The 13,421-nt window shown below is 36.9% G+C and overlaps 1 protein-coding gene across 4 annotated transcripts in view; it reads left to right on the top strand.

Moving 5' to 3' along the window:
- The window catches only part of sh2d3ca (SH2 domain containing 3Ca), a 57,585-nt gene that overhangs the window by 32,027 nt on the left and 12,137 nt on the right, over positions 1-13,421 (top strand). For all 4 annotated transcript variants that reach the window (XM_032570605.1, XM_032570603.1, XM_032570602.1 and 1 more), the window contains one exon: positions 12,509-12,637. In XM_032570605.1, coding sequence (XP_032426496.1) covers positions 12,509-12,637 — 129 coding nt within the window. The remainder of the gene's footprint in view (positions 1-12,508; positions 12,638-13,421) is intronic.

The raw sequence follows: 13,421 nt of genomic DNA, 5'->3' as shown, positions 1-13,421 counted from the left end.
ATGCGGGGCATGCTTGATGCTTTTTTTTTTAATAACTATATGCGTGCAGCAAAATAAAAACACCGTCATCTTGCTTGTTGGCAGGTATTTGTGTGTGCTCCATCTTGTTTGCACACAGGCTTTCTCTTTGTGTATTTGCTTGTTGTGTAGTGTTGGTTTAAAACAGGAAGCTGTGTCTGTGCGGAGGCTTTGGGGAAATTTATGTTTACTTCCGTCAACGTTGTGTTTGTGTGTTCGACAGAGAGGAGATGTGGCGCCTATAGACCTGCTTAGCACATACAGTAGACCATGGGCTCAGAGCCCAGGGAAATAAGAGCAGTCATAATTACAAGCCCAACCTCACTAAAGCTTTCGATGTTTCTATGTTTTTTTTTGTGTCTGAGTCTGATGAAAAGTTTCTATGAACCAATTTTTTTTTTCTTTTCCTGTTTTTGTAACTCCCCCTGCCCCCAAAACTTCCCATTTTCCTTCTCACTGAGCCTGAATCTGCTCTCATGAGCAAACTGAACAGATTTAAAGTCACCAAAATAAATGAGCCCAAAAGGAAAAGAGTTCAATCACCACAGTGTCAGGCATTGTGGATGCCTGCATGATGCTGATTGTAAACAAATAAGACTAATACAAAGCAGGCACACAGAGGGCATTTAGCCCTTCAGGCAGTGGATCGTCATCATACATCTTCTACCATGATGACAGCTACACCCATAATGCACACACTTATGTTTCACTCTCAGTAATGGTTTTCTCATCAAAGTGTTGATAGATGTTCCTCAGCTGGTGGATTTCTGATGGAGGAAGAGAAAAGGAAGAGAAGTAAACCTTTAGTAAGATTTAAAGCTGAAAAAAAAGCAGGTGAACAAGTAAATCATTGAAGAAAATCAGACATTAAAGCCTGAATGATGAATATGGAGAGAGGCTCATGTGTTCTCTTGGTCAAATGCAGTTTTCTTGTGTTTCCTTTTTTTTCGCTATGTAATTAAGATGTAAGAGTTTTGGCATTGTTAAAAGTGGAAATATTTACGATGACCATGTTGACGAAAGGCCCCATAAAAACACCATTCAGGTCAGAGTCTAAGTTATGTTACTAAGCCTGTAATGCATCTGACTCAGTGAAGAGAAAATATGTGACCCTGTTAACATTCTTAAAGGAGAAAATCTGTTTAGGCTTTCAGGAGGTTCGGTTTTCAAAGCTGGAAAAAATCCTGTCCCAACACCCTTACAGTTTAAGAATAGAATAGAATTTATTCTTTCCCAAACTTTTTAGGCTATTGTGATTATACACTGGTTCAAGCAAATAAAACACAAATTATAGGACTGACCAAGGTTCTCAACTTTAATATTCCAATATTCACTTATCAGCTTCAGAAATCCTGGACTTTATCATCAATATTAACTTTCAAAGCTCTTGCTTATTTAACAAGCTTTACTTATTGCTAGAGTAAATAAATATATCATTACTTAACCTGCTTGAAAAATTACATAAATTACTAAAATATCATGATTATTTCACCATTATTTTAAGCAAACTTCATAAGTACTGTTGAGATTGTGACGTTAACAGGTACACAAAGGATACATTTTCATTTTATTCTGCTAAAGTATAAGACATTGAAAATCAGTCAGAAGGAGAATAGTCTCTAAAGAGTCTTAGAGATGTTTATGGAAGTATCTCAACAATGCAGTGCAATTCCTATTATTGGTGATGGAACATGATAAGCACAAACCTTCCTTGGTGAGACTGTAGTAGTAGCATGCATGGGTTTTGGGTACTGAGGATCTTGGAAGCAGCAATGACAGATTACCCATGATGCATGTGCACTTGCATGATTTGATCAGGCAATTTGAATGAAGCCTGTCCACTTGGTCGTGTCTTCCTCAAGAACACTCTGCTGGGTCCTGGGAGAACAATGAAATATTTAAGTTCTTCAGGCTCCAGGTCAAATTCAAAGAGACAAACCCGGGCTTTATATGTAGTGATAAGGAAGGAGGCGGACACAGAGAAGGAGGAACTGAAATTGACCAGCCAGAGTAGCTCTCCAGAGGCAACAACTTCTTTTCCTTCTGTGTTTGAAGAAAACCTAAATCTGCTACTTTCATATTGGAACTTTAAAGCTATTGCTACCTAGAGAGATCCTGAAAAGCCATTTTCAGTCAGTATCTCGAGGATAATAGTTTCAAACTAGAGTTTAGGTTAGAGAAAAGACAGGGAGTTGACAGGAATATTGATTGCTCAGGCTCACTTGCAAATATCACAGCAATTAAACTTTAGAAAGAGAAGATTGTGAATTGAAGACTCTTTTCCCCGGGGTTGTTTCTGTCAGACTACACAGTAGCTTGTGCCCTTTCCTCTGATTGTTGGAGGTTTATTGTTACTAGAGTTTTTCTCCTTCTCTCACCTACACCACCACCTTGTTGACTTGCATTGTTGCTGTTGCTTTCTACCTTTAAGGGCTTCTAGAATACATTGACTAGGCAGACTGGGGCAAACAAAGGTGAACTATAAGAGATTAATGTAATTTTGAAACAGGGGCTTCCTGCAGTCTCAGTGGGGGTGTGGGTGTATGTCATATCCTGTCCACCAGCTGTCAGTCAGTACAGGGGGTCTCAGTGATACCAGGCTGATTGACAGCTTACAGCAGTGCTTTGTATATGCGTGTTTGTGTGCATATAGTGATATAATACATCAGCATCCAGCTGCCTCCAGGGGTGGATGCTCTGCGTGAACGTACATGAAGGAGACGCTCATTCTTAATGACAGCAGAAGGTCACTGTTATCACTCTCATACTCTTGAGTGTGTACCAGTAGTCCTCACTCCTTCTCCGCAAATAAACCAGTTTGCTTCCTGATACGCAGTGATCAAATGACACATGAGCTGTCACTTTTATCTGTCTTTTCCAGTGCCAGGAATATCTCAATCATAATGAGCGTTTCTTCACATGGACAAACAGGGTGGAGTACCTTTTTTTTTTCATATGTCAAGTTTTCCATATCCCAGGTTTAGTGACAAGGCTATGAAGGTTGGTGTGCATCTACCGGGTTTTTGAACAGTTCGGATTATATTATCACTTCACTCTTTTCTTGTTTGGTTACATTTTCATTTTCCTGAAGTGTTTTCACATGAGATCATGGGAAGCAATGAATTTTTTATAATCTGCATCTGCTCAGCTGACAGACTGCTTCAAAATGTGGGGGATGCTCTGTGAAAACCCCTCCAACTCATTTTACATAAACAAAGAAAAAAAGGAACCACTTAACATTGTCAGAATATAGTTTTACTTTGTTATTTAACAATATTATTCATTATTATTTTAACACCAATATTTGCTCAGTTGTGATGTTGGTTCTTTTATGTATCTGGCTGAAGAAGACCGACTGTCCTTCCACATCTCAGTGGATGTAGGGAGACAGTAGGTCAGGTAACACTGCCAAACCGGTCCGGTGGAAGTGCTGAGGTTTTTAAATGCTCTGCGACCATGTTACCAACTCGGCTCATGTGATGTCAGACCATGATCTTCTCACAATATAAAAACCTTACGTCAGAATTTTACTGCGTAAAGATATTTGCACTAAGTACTTTAAGAAGAACTTAAAGATGATTCAGCTAGTTTTGAAAAAACAACTCAAAAACAAAAAACAACTCTGCATCGATTAAAAAAAAAATATTGATTTTCATTTTATCATAACTTTATTGTAGGAGCCATATATGCATTTTTAGAACTTAATACAAAATGTTATATTGTGTTTACGTGAGTTTAATGTTTTACTCTGCTATTTGAAAAAGATAAGCATCTGTAATTGTTTTGTGCTTAAGTTCATTACATGGTGCCTTTTGATTGGTTATTGACTAATTAGTTTATGAAAGATGAAAGTACTTGCTCATTGTAGAAGTCTGGCACCTTGAGAGTAACACAGTCTTTTGACCGTCACTTTTTATTTGTTTTGAATCTGTTTGTTATTTTTATTTTCTTTTAAGTTCAGTAAAGACTTAAAGATGACCGTAGGATTCAAGACCTTTTTTTTTTTTTAGAAGAAATGTATCGCGTACAAAAGAGTTTTAAGGGGTTAGACTAGTGAGAGCTTGCCGCACTTACATTTATTTTTACGCACTCTTCTGTTATCAAAAGAGGTCGTAGTTTAGCTATTTGGCTCACTTTTGAGGTTATCTGGTTCAACTCATACTTTATCATACTTACACTTAAATGTGTGCTAGAAGTTGCTTTAATTGCATCAATAAAAGCTGAATTTGTTTTGTATCCCACTGCATGTCATCTTGCCAAGAACAATGAAGAGATCTAATGTTATAGGCAATCCCCTTCAATGGATAAAGCACTGACCATGTAACTTGGTGTGCAGCTATGACAATGGCCATGAATTTAAGAGTAGAAATTAGACTGGAGGCCACAACACAGAGATTACAACTATCTGGAAAGGAGTGACTTTTAACATAGATGTAAACATAAACCTTCATAAAGGTGTACAGCCACTGTGTTTGTGGCTGCAATGGAAAATATGAGGATTCACGTTTTTTTTCTACCAGTAATCCGTGACCCTATCATCAGAAGAAAAGGGGAGACATCTGGATGAAGAGGGGTGAAGTGATGAGAAGGAGAAAGATAAACGTGAAGGAAGGTTCTCTGAAATCTGAACCATTTGCCTTAAAGCCCGTTTGAGATTTTGTGTGTGTGTGTGCAGGAGGTGGGAACAGCCCACCACCACTAACACCACCATGGTTCAGAGTGTTACCCTGACAACGGGGTTAGAGGCTGTCCCCCCAGCCAAAGAAGAAAGACCCAGCCTTCTGACGCCGGCCAAAGAAGAAAGACCCAACATTTTGACACGAGCTTAAAACCGAGCGCAGCCGTCTGTTTGGAGTGCATTCTTCGCCTTTGTTTGGTGCTGTTCCTGTTGGAATGCATTCCTTATTTTTTACTTTCCATACTCGCTTGTAAATGCCAGGTGCTTTCCTTCTTTACTGCAGGTTTTTAGATTTGTCATCAAACATTTTCCATTTCATTTATTACTCATGCCTTCACACCCAAGATTTGCCTGGCTTTTGTTATTCTCTTGCTATTTTGCTCTTGCATTGAGAATTTGAAATAAACTACTTTATTTTATAAATTGCTGCACTGTTTTGTACGTATGCAAGACTTATTTTTCAAATTAATGTCACCAAACCGAGAAAACCTTTTGAAATGGTTTTGAAATCAACCATTTCTGTCATTATATTGTTGAACTATTACTTTGTAGTGCTTCTCTGTCCAAAAAAATTCCATTCATTTCCACACTGCACAGTCGACAGTTTCACAAAATGCTTTAGGTGACTTAAGGTAATAACAATAATTCCTACTTATATCCTTTGCCTTTAAACAGCTCCTCACTGCAGTACGGATAATTTTTTTGTTGCTTACATTTCTATACACGGGGAACAAATAATTAAATGGAAATGCAACTTATGTTGCATTTTCATTTAATGCAACATAAGTTTTTATAGTTTTTTATTTTAAAAGAAATCTGAACAACTCAACTCAAAAAAGTTAGTTTATGCAATTTGTAAAATGTATCTTTCATATTTTCAAACAACAAAAAAATAAACATCAAGTTCATCAAATTCTTCACATCTACAGAAGTTTAGCCCCAAGTGGAGTTTCTGTGCAAGGAGTCATGATCTGCAATGTGAGCTAGTTTTAAAAATATTCTTGTAATGTTCTGACGTTGTCACCTACAGTACGTTACACAAAGTTTTCATTTGTTTCTGCTAACATACCTTATTTGACACATGTACAGTAGTTAGTTTTCAAGAGACATTCTTGCTAGCGTTGTTTTCTTGTGTCATAGTTAATGTTAGCATGTTTTCTCACTGCTGTGATATGACTTATTGATAGCCTTTAGTGTGAGAGACATAGAAAATAAAATATTTCTATTAGAGAAGAACCCTAATTAGACAGAATAATGTGTACTTCCCACCATGCAGTTCTGAGAGAGGTACACAAAAGTACTTTAAAAAAACTTAAAAAAACAACAACCTACATAACACACCTACAGTACATAACTGCTTACATTATGTAGGTGCGTTAAGACATAATTAACATGTCTCACTGGGGGGCTGACAAACATAATCAAAGACATTAAATAACAGATATCTGATACTTATACTCTGAGTTGATAGGTAAAATCAGGTCAATTTTTTTTTCTTGTTGTTGCAAGAATAGAAAAAACCTAAAACTACATATGCAACAACCTAAAAGAATACTTGAAAATAAACATTTTTTAAAATTATTTTTGATAATACAGAAATGGTTTTCTTCTATAACAATGCAGAGCCAATCTTTGTTCCATGTTCTCTCAGGAACACATGCTGCTGTTCTTACTTTGGAGGCTAGAGTTATTCAGTTAAAAAAAAAGTAGTGTTATTCATGTCAGGCTAATATGTAGAAGTGTATATTATCTATGAGAGAAATAATAGTTTTAATGGTTTGTAAGTAGCTTCTGTATTTTGTACCTATTATTGATATTTTCATTTCTCTATAAGCAGAAATGCGTTTTGGCTGACGTAAACAGCTGATTGACAGTGGTGATCTTCTCAAAGACCCTGGAACTAACCTTTAAAAATGCTTTGATCGAGTTTGATCCTGATATTTCAAACTGGATTTGGACATTCCTAATTATAATATTTCATTTTGTGCCGGCAGAGAGTATGCAAACTGGACAGAGCTTATAATCAGTTCTGAGAGAGACACACAAAACAAATTCAAAGAACCAGAGTAAGACACACATACACCATATCAAGAAGGCTGTGTAATATATGCATAAATATGTGCATATATTTTGAATTTCTCCCCATTATCATCCCTTTCATTTATTTTCTGTTTAGGTGGTTCCGTTTTTTTTTTTTTTTTTTACTTCATGATTTTGAGTGATAGTGATGTCAATTTTCACTTGGAGGGAGTGTAAAAGCCCTGAGACGAAACCGCGTAATTGGCCTGCAGTGAGAACAGTAGTCTAAAGTGAATGTTGGTGTAAATTAGGTGATGGATCACACTATGTTATCTTTAACTCATTTTCACATGTGTGCTGACCTGCTAAACCTCCTGTCATAGTTTCTGACTCTCTCTGTTGTCGCTTGTTGTTACCTGTTGGTGTTTTCTCTCATGTGCCCTAGAAATACCAGATTTATCTTTGTAGATCTCACAGATATGCACATACACATAGAGATGCATCAAAAGATGCACACCAAAACACATTGTTATTGTGCGCGCACACATACACCAATCCCTTTCACTCCATTCACCCTCCCTAGGGAAAAAAAGTCCTGCATCAGCTGCTAAATTGCCTAAACTCCCTCTCATCTGCTAATGGGCTACCTGTCTTCCTCCATGTCTGCCTCTCTGTCTACATTAATGAGTTTCTGTTGTCTGTCTGTCTGCCTCTGTGTCCTCCTGAATGTTTGATGTCTTGTCTTTATGTTGACTTTATTCATGTCTCTGTAGAGGAGAGTTCCTGCTGTGCTCATGCGCCTGTTTTCCTCTTGCCTGTTTCCATGTCTGCTCCTAATTTAACCGTTTTCTGTGTCTCACCATGATACTTCTAACTGCGCTTTAGGGATATTGTGTTACTGAATCTATTCTTGCAACTCTTACATATTCTCTTAATGAATTGTGCTCATTCCCTTGTCTGGTGTAACTCATCAACAAGAAAAGGCCAGTGAATGAGTGAACTCTTGCATGCAATGACAATAAAAACTTTAATATTTATGTTTGAAAGTGACATAATATTCAACTTTGAAGCTTTTCTGGTCGTGTTCAAAATATACATAACAGCCATAAGAGTGTACATAAAAGTCTGTGGTGTTCCTTGAGCTTTTATATATCTATATACTGATGTATTGTGGAGACAAGTAATCATAACAGTATTTGCATGTCAAATATTCTAATTTAAGTGTAATATTTTCTAAAAACTTTATATTTACTCTGATCCTGTTGGTTTTGGTTATTTTTATGACAGATTGTCCCTGATTAAATCAAATTACCTTCTGACAATCATGTTTATTTAAGAAATATTTCATTACAGTAGACTATTAATAAATTATAGAACATTTCTTTAGCTGTTGCTATGGTGTGAAATGTGTCTTTAATGGTTCTTCCTTTTTGTTCAGAATTGTCAAATCAGAAATGACCAGAATTTAAATAAATGAAATAGTGAAGGGGTGAAAAATCTTCCACCCCACTGTTCTGTTTTCACAACTTTTAACCATATTGACCAGTGGCTCTTTTCCACCATTTGGTAAAGTTAAAAAAGCTTTTGCCACACACTGAAAAAAATTGTGTGTGGCAAAAGCTTGCCACACACAATTATTGAAAAACAAATCTTTGGACATGGTAAAAACAATCTAATAAATGTGGCAGAGGAAGATCTACTCTTAAAAGTAAAAAGGGAAGTACATGCACCTTGAGAATTGAGACTAAGCAGTCAGGATAGTAAAGGGTATCCTCTCCGTCTTTGTAACTGCAATAAAAACATCACATTAGTCATTGTCACTGACTCCCACTCTACTTATTCCCGTTGTTCCACTTTTGCGAGGAGGTAATATATTCTTCTAAAAGATATGTTTTACTCTCTTTCACAGCATTTAAGAACTGTCCTTGATCATCATCTTCTTCTGCTTCTCCCTACAACTTTAGATCCAATTTGTCTCAACGTAACTGATCTGGGAGTGATAACACACCTAAATTGAATGCAATCTAATGGCAAATTGGAAAACAGATGAAAGTATCTTACTGTTCTTTCTAGGATCCAGAATAGCTAATATTAGCAATACTAACTTGTATATTTCTTTTGATATTAAAGTTTAGCTCAAAATTACTCACACCCTTACCAGATCTAGATTAAAAATCATTTTCACTGAGTTAAAATGTTTCTTTTTCATAAAAAATGTAATGATACAGGCATTTATTAAATGACTTACTAAAATATTGTAAACTGGTGATCATTTTTAAATGTTATTTACATGTTCTTTAAACATGTTTAAAGAACATGTTTAGCAAGTGATGGTAAGACAGCATTTCCAAACTCTTCTTGGATTTGCTGAACATTTTCACTGTTATTCAGTCTGGGGCTTTGGCCGGACCACTTGAAAATGTTACTTCTATACAGCAAAAACATGATTACTTTACACCTAAATCTGCCAGAAAATGAATACATTTGCACCTAAATTGATACATTTGCAGGTAAAGATCAAATTCACAAGCTGAAGATGTAACTTTGAAGATTTAAATGTACAGATGCAGAGAAAAATATGGTATATCATGAGCCAATCTTTGAATCTGGACCTTTTCAAAATGTAAAAAAATGAATTCCTAACTCTGCCAGATTCCACTTACTGAACAATTAGCAGCCATAGAAGAGATCTGACGCAACACTGACAGATAGACGCACGTTAAAACCATAAAAAGGCTCAGTGAAAACAATCAAAACAAGTTGCTGGTAGCTTGTTTTGATTTGAAAAGCTTGACCCAAAACCTTGTTCTGTAAAGTCAAAGGTTGTGAAGAAAAACACTCGAGCATTTCAAATACTTGGGTACCAGCCGTGCCGTTGTAGAAGCAACACCTCATAGATGTTGAACTACACTACAGTATTTTTTCTAAAGGATTTAGTGAGTGTTTTGTTGCCTTCACATATTAGAATACAGATGCCTGTTGTGTCACCTTTTATTGTCTATTGTTTGTTGGTCTCCATCAGTGTTTCCCCTTTAATGTCAGCCTATTTCATGAAACCTGTCATAAATAGAGCCATGTTGACAGTTCAATTTACCTCATAACCCTTCATATAGACATATATGTGCACCCCCACACACACACACACACATTGACTCCACTGTTGAGCATCAGTTCCATTCCAGGTACCTCTTGGGTTTCCACAGAGATGGGGAAAAAGCAATAACGGCACACTTGACCCGTCTGTTTTTTATTGGCCTGTTCTCACCTTCACACAGACCCACTCACACACACCTTGAATCTAATCTGGGAGACCTTGCCTCCGTGGTGATATTCCTCCATCCTCTCCAGAGGATTATAGGAGAGAAGAGGGGCGAGAGGAGAGGAGGAAGTTAATAATTTTGCCTCTCAGCAACCTGAAGGTGATAAGATTGTGTGTTTGTGTCTCGTATCACACGCGGACACTTGTGCAGCAGTGCAAAAAACACGCTGTACGTAAAAGGGTCATTACAGCTTCCCATCCTTACTCATAATGTTTGTGTTGTCCCTGAAAAGTCTGACAACAATCTTGCTAGAACTTTATCAGGATTTGGTAGAGGAGCTGTTTGTGTGAACTGTGTGTATTTGATAGTGTGTCAGTGAACAACACCAGGTCTGGGGGGAAAAAAGAGGAACATAACTGGGGCAAATATTAGGAAAAAAGAACAGATTAGCCCTAGCGACAAGGTTGTTTACTGTTTATTCTGGTCGCCAGTCTCATTCCTCCTCATACTGGCAGTCATGAAGATTTTGTTTTCACTTTTTATTCCTTTGTGGATTTTTATCCTGGCTCAGATTTCTGTCAAAGTTTGTGTGTGTGCACACAGATATTTGTGTGTGCCTGCCTTGTGCATTAATTATGTTAGGTTGCTCGTCTGAACTCAATCTTTCCACAGCCATCAGTCGTTACAGTGGCTTCAGGGTCCCATTTAGGGAGTTCCCATTTTTCTTCATGCAAATAGCACTAGAGCAGATTAGGTGAACTTGAAGGAATTAAAAGGGATTTATTGCAAATTGAAGGCAAGGTAATGAGTTATGAATAACATGGATATAAATGTAATTCTAACCCCAGTAAACTGTTTTCAGTTATTCTGAAAAATGTTTTTGTAAATAAGCTGCATTCAGACATTTCTTTGCTGATTGATTAGCAAAGCATTAACATACAAAGCCTCTGTTCTGCCCATAGAAATCCCCTTCTGCCATGTACACACTCTAGTTGGCTGTGTATAATTGAGGCTCTTCCTAAGAACACTTTGACATGTCGACTGAAGAAGCTACTGATCAAACCGCCGACCCTTCAATTAGTGGATGACCTGCTCTACCTCCTGAGCCTTTAAGCGCCTTGGTTGCAAAAAAAAAAGAAACATTGTGTAATGAGCTGAACGTTTGCAGCTTTTACTGATTCACACTCACACAGCTGAGGGGCCTTTGTGTGTGTGTTTGCAGCAGTTTTTCCTTTCGGTGATCATTTGTGAACCATATTAAGAGATGCAACAGTCAGAATTTTCTGGCCAATTTCTGAGGTCTGGCTTTAGTAAAGCTTTGACCTGAAGGCTTCAGCAAATTATGATTTCTCTTGAAGAACTGACATTACAAAAACAGCATTCAAAATATTTTCTGTCCAGCTTTCTTACTGTGAGCAATAAGTGTTTATATGACCACATCACTGAGAAGTGATGTCACTGAGGGCATTTGCTGTAAAGCAGGGTTTTACTAATATCCTAAAAATGTGTTGCAAACTGTTTATAGCATCTTATATGAGCAGTTAGTACAGTTTGCAGTGCTGAAGTGGCCATGTATTACTTTAACTATGAGATTTGCAAAAATAATGTCAATTTTAGAACATTGAAGGATCCAGAGGATTAAATAGATCAACATTGGTGTATTTTTTTCAGTGTATTATTTCTGTTGAATGTCTTGCTCTTCTCTTGCAATCAGACTGGCAGACTGACATGTCATAGAGATTAATGTCTTACATCTCTGTGCTTCCTCCGGCCTCATTTTAAACACATCCTTGATACTGATAACTTTTTTTACTTTCTGTGTTGAAGACAGTTTTTGTGAGAGCAGCTTGGTAGTGGTTTACATGTGGTCCTTTTACTGACTGAAGAAGGCAGTGTTGTTGAGTTTCTGAATCAAGCTAAAAGTCATCCAATTACAGTCAAGTGCCAATTACTCAGTGCGTCTTAAACTGGAATAAAATTTTATGTATCTGTATTATGCTTTTATGACTGGACCGGTAATTTCACCAAGCCATTCTCAGTGGCCAAGACTTAACGAGTGAAATTCTGTCCCTGCAGTGTGTATGAACAACAAACAATTAACTTATTCCTCAACAGATTTTCTCTTAGTTTATTGTTTGTGGTATTTTTGTTTTTTGTGTGGATTTGAAGAAGTGGGTGTGTGCATCCTTTTGTACATTGTGATGCTTCCCTGCAGTGCTGCCTTCTGTGGCACAGGTGTTTGTGTTTTGTGATGACTTGTATTGCATAGACCTATGCCACATAAAAAATGTGTTGGTGTGGCTGTAAACAACAGTTATCACTGTTGTTATAACTGTTTGCATGTGAATCTTATTTTTTGTTAAATTTTTAAAGTTCATTTATATTTTTATGCATACTTGTTTTGCAGTCTTTATCATTTGGAAAAAGTTGTTGACAAATTTCATCGCCTTTTTTAATTTACATCCATATAAGTATTGTCTGCCCAGTTACACCTGGACTGATGCCATATTTTTTTATCTCTCATTTGTTACAGTTTTCAAAGGAGAAATACCTGCTGGAGTCTCCTCCGGAGAAACTTCGTAAAGAACTGGAAGAGGAGTTGAAGCTGAGCCCTGCTGACATCCGGAGCCATGGCTGGTACCATGGTCACATACCCAGAGAGGTATTAGTTCTGTCGGGTTTCTTTAATTGTTGGTCAGACTGCACAGAGTAAAGACAGTAAAACAGCAATATAAAAATGTTCAATCACAAGTACAATCATAACTTCCATTACCAACGAATGGTTCACAAAATTCACGGGTGGGTTTAGTTAGCACCTTAAAACCTAAAGTTTTTGGTTTGCTTTTGGTTTGCTCAGTCATAAATAATTCATCATATATGCTTTTTTAAATATCAGTTTTCCTCATGTGATGTCTAAAAAAAGAATGAATTAAGTAATTTGGTGGTAACTACGAGCATTACAGTCTCAAGTAAAGCTGACTGTGTTTTTTGTGTACAATAAATGGAGAGATATGGCTAATTTCAAAATGCATTTTTAGTTTGGAGAAAGAATGCTTTTTAGTGTTAAATTGTTGTAAAGATACAAATACCCTGTTTACCACCTAAAACTGTAAGTTTTCTTTATGCTAAAATACATAATTGCAATCATATTTGAGACCTTTAGATAGATGTACAATGCACAAAAACCCCAAACCCAAAAATATTAAACTATCATTAATGTGGTGGACAACTCTTCTTTGCCAACTGTCTGATTGAAATCTGGAATTTGCCTGGTTGGATTTATTATGAGTGGGACTGAATATTATTTATACTGCTGCAGAAGCACTTCAGACATCTATGTCCTTCATCCTCCAGATTTAGAAAAACTTCCAAAGCTTCAGAGTTTATTTTTCTACTTTTCCCGGTTGCCTTTTTTGTGACTGTGTGCCACCTATTTCTCTGAGGTT

This window comes from Xiphophorus hellerii, chromosome 8 (assembly GCF_003331165.1).
Source record: "Xiphophorus hellerii strain 12219 chromosome 8, Xiphophorus_hellerii-4.1, whole genome shotgun sequence".
Taxonomy (NCBI): Eukaryota; Metazoa; Chordata; class Actinopteri; order Cyprinodontiformes; family Poeciliidae; genus Xiphophorus; species Xiphophorus hellerii.
The sequence above is the reverse complement of the archived record's forward strand: the minus strand, read 5'-3'. Positions and strand labels throughout refer to the sequence as shown.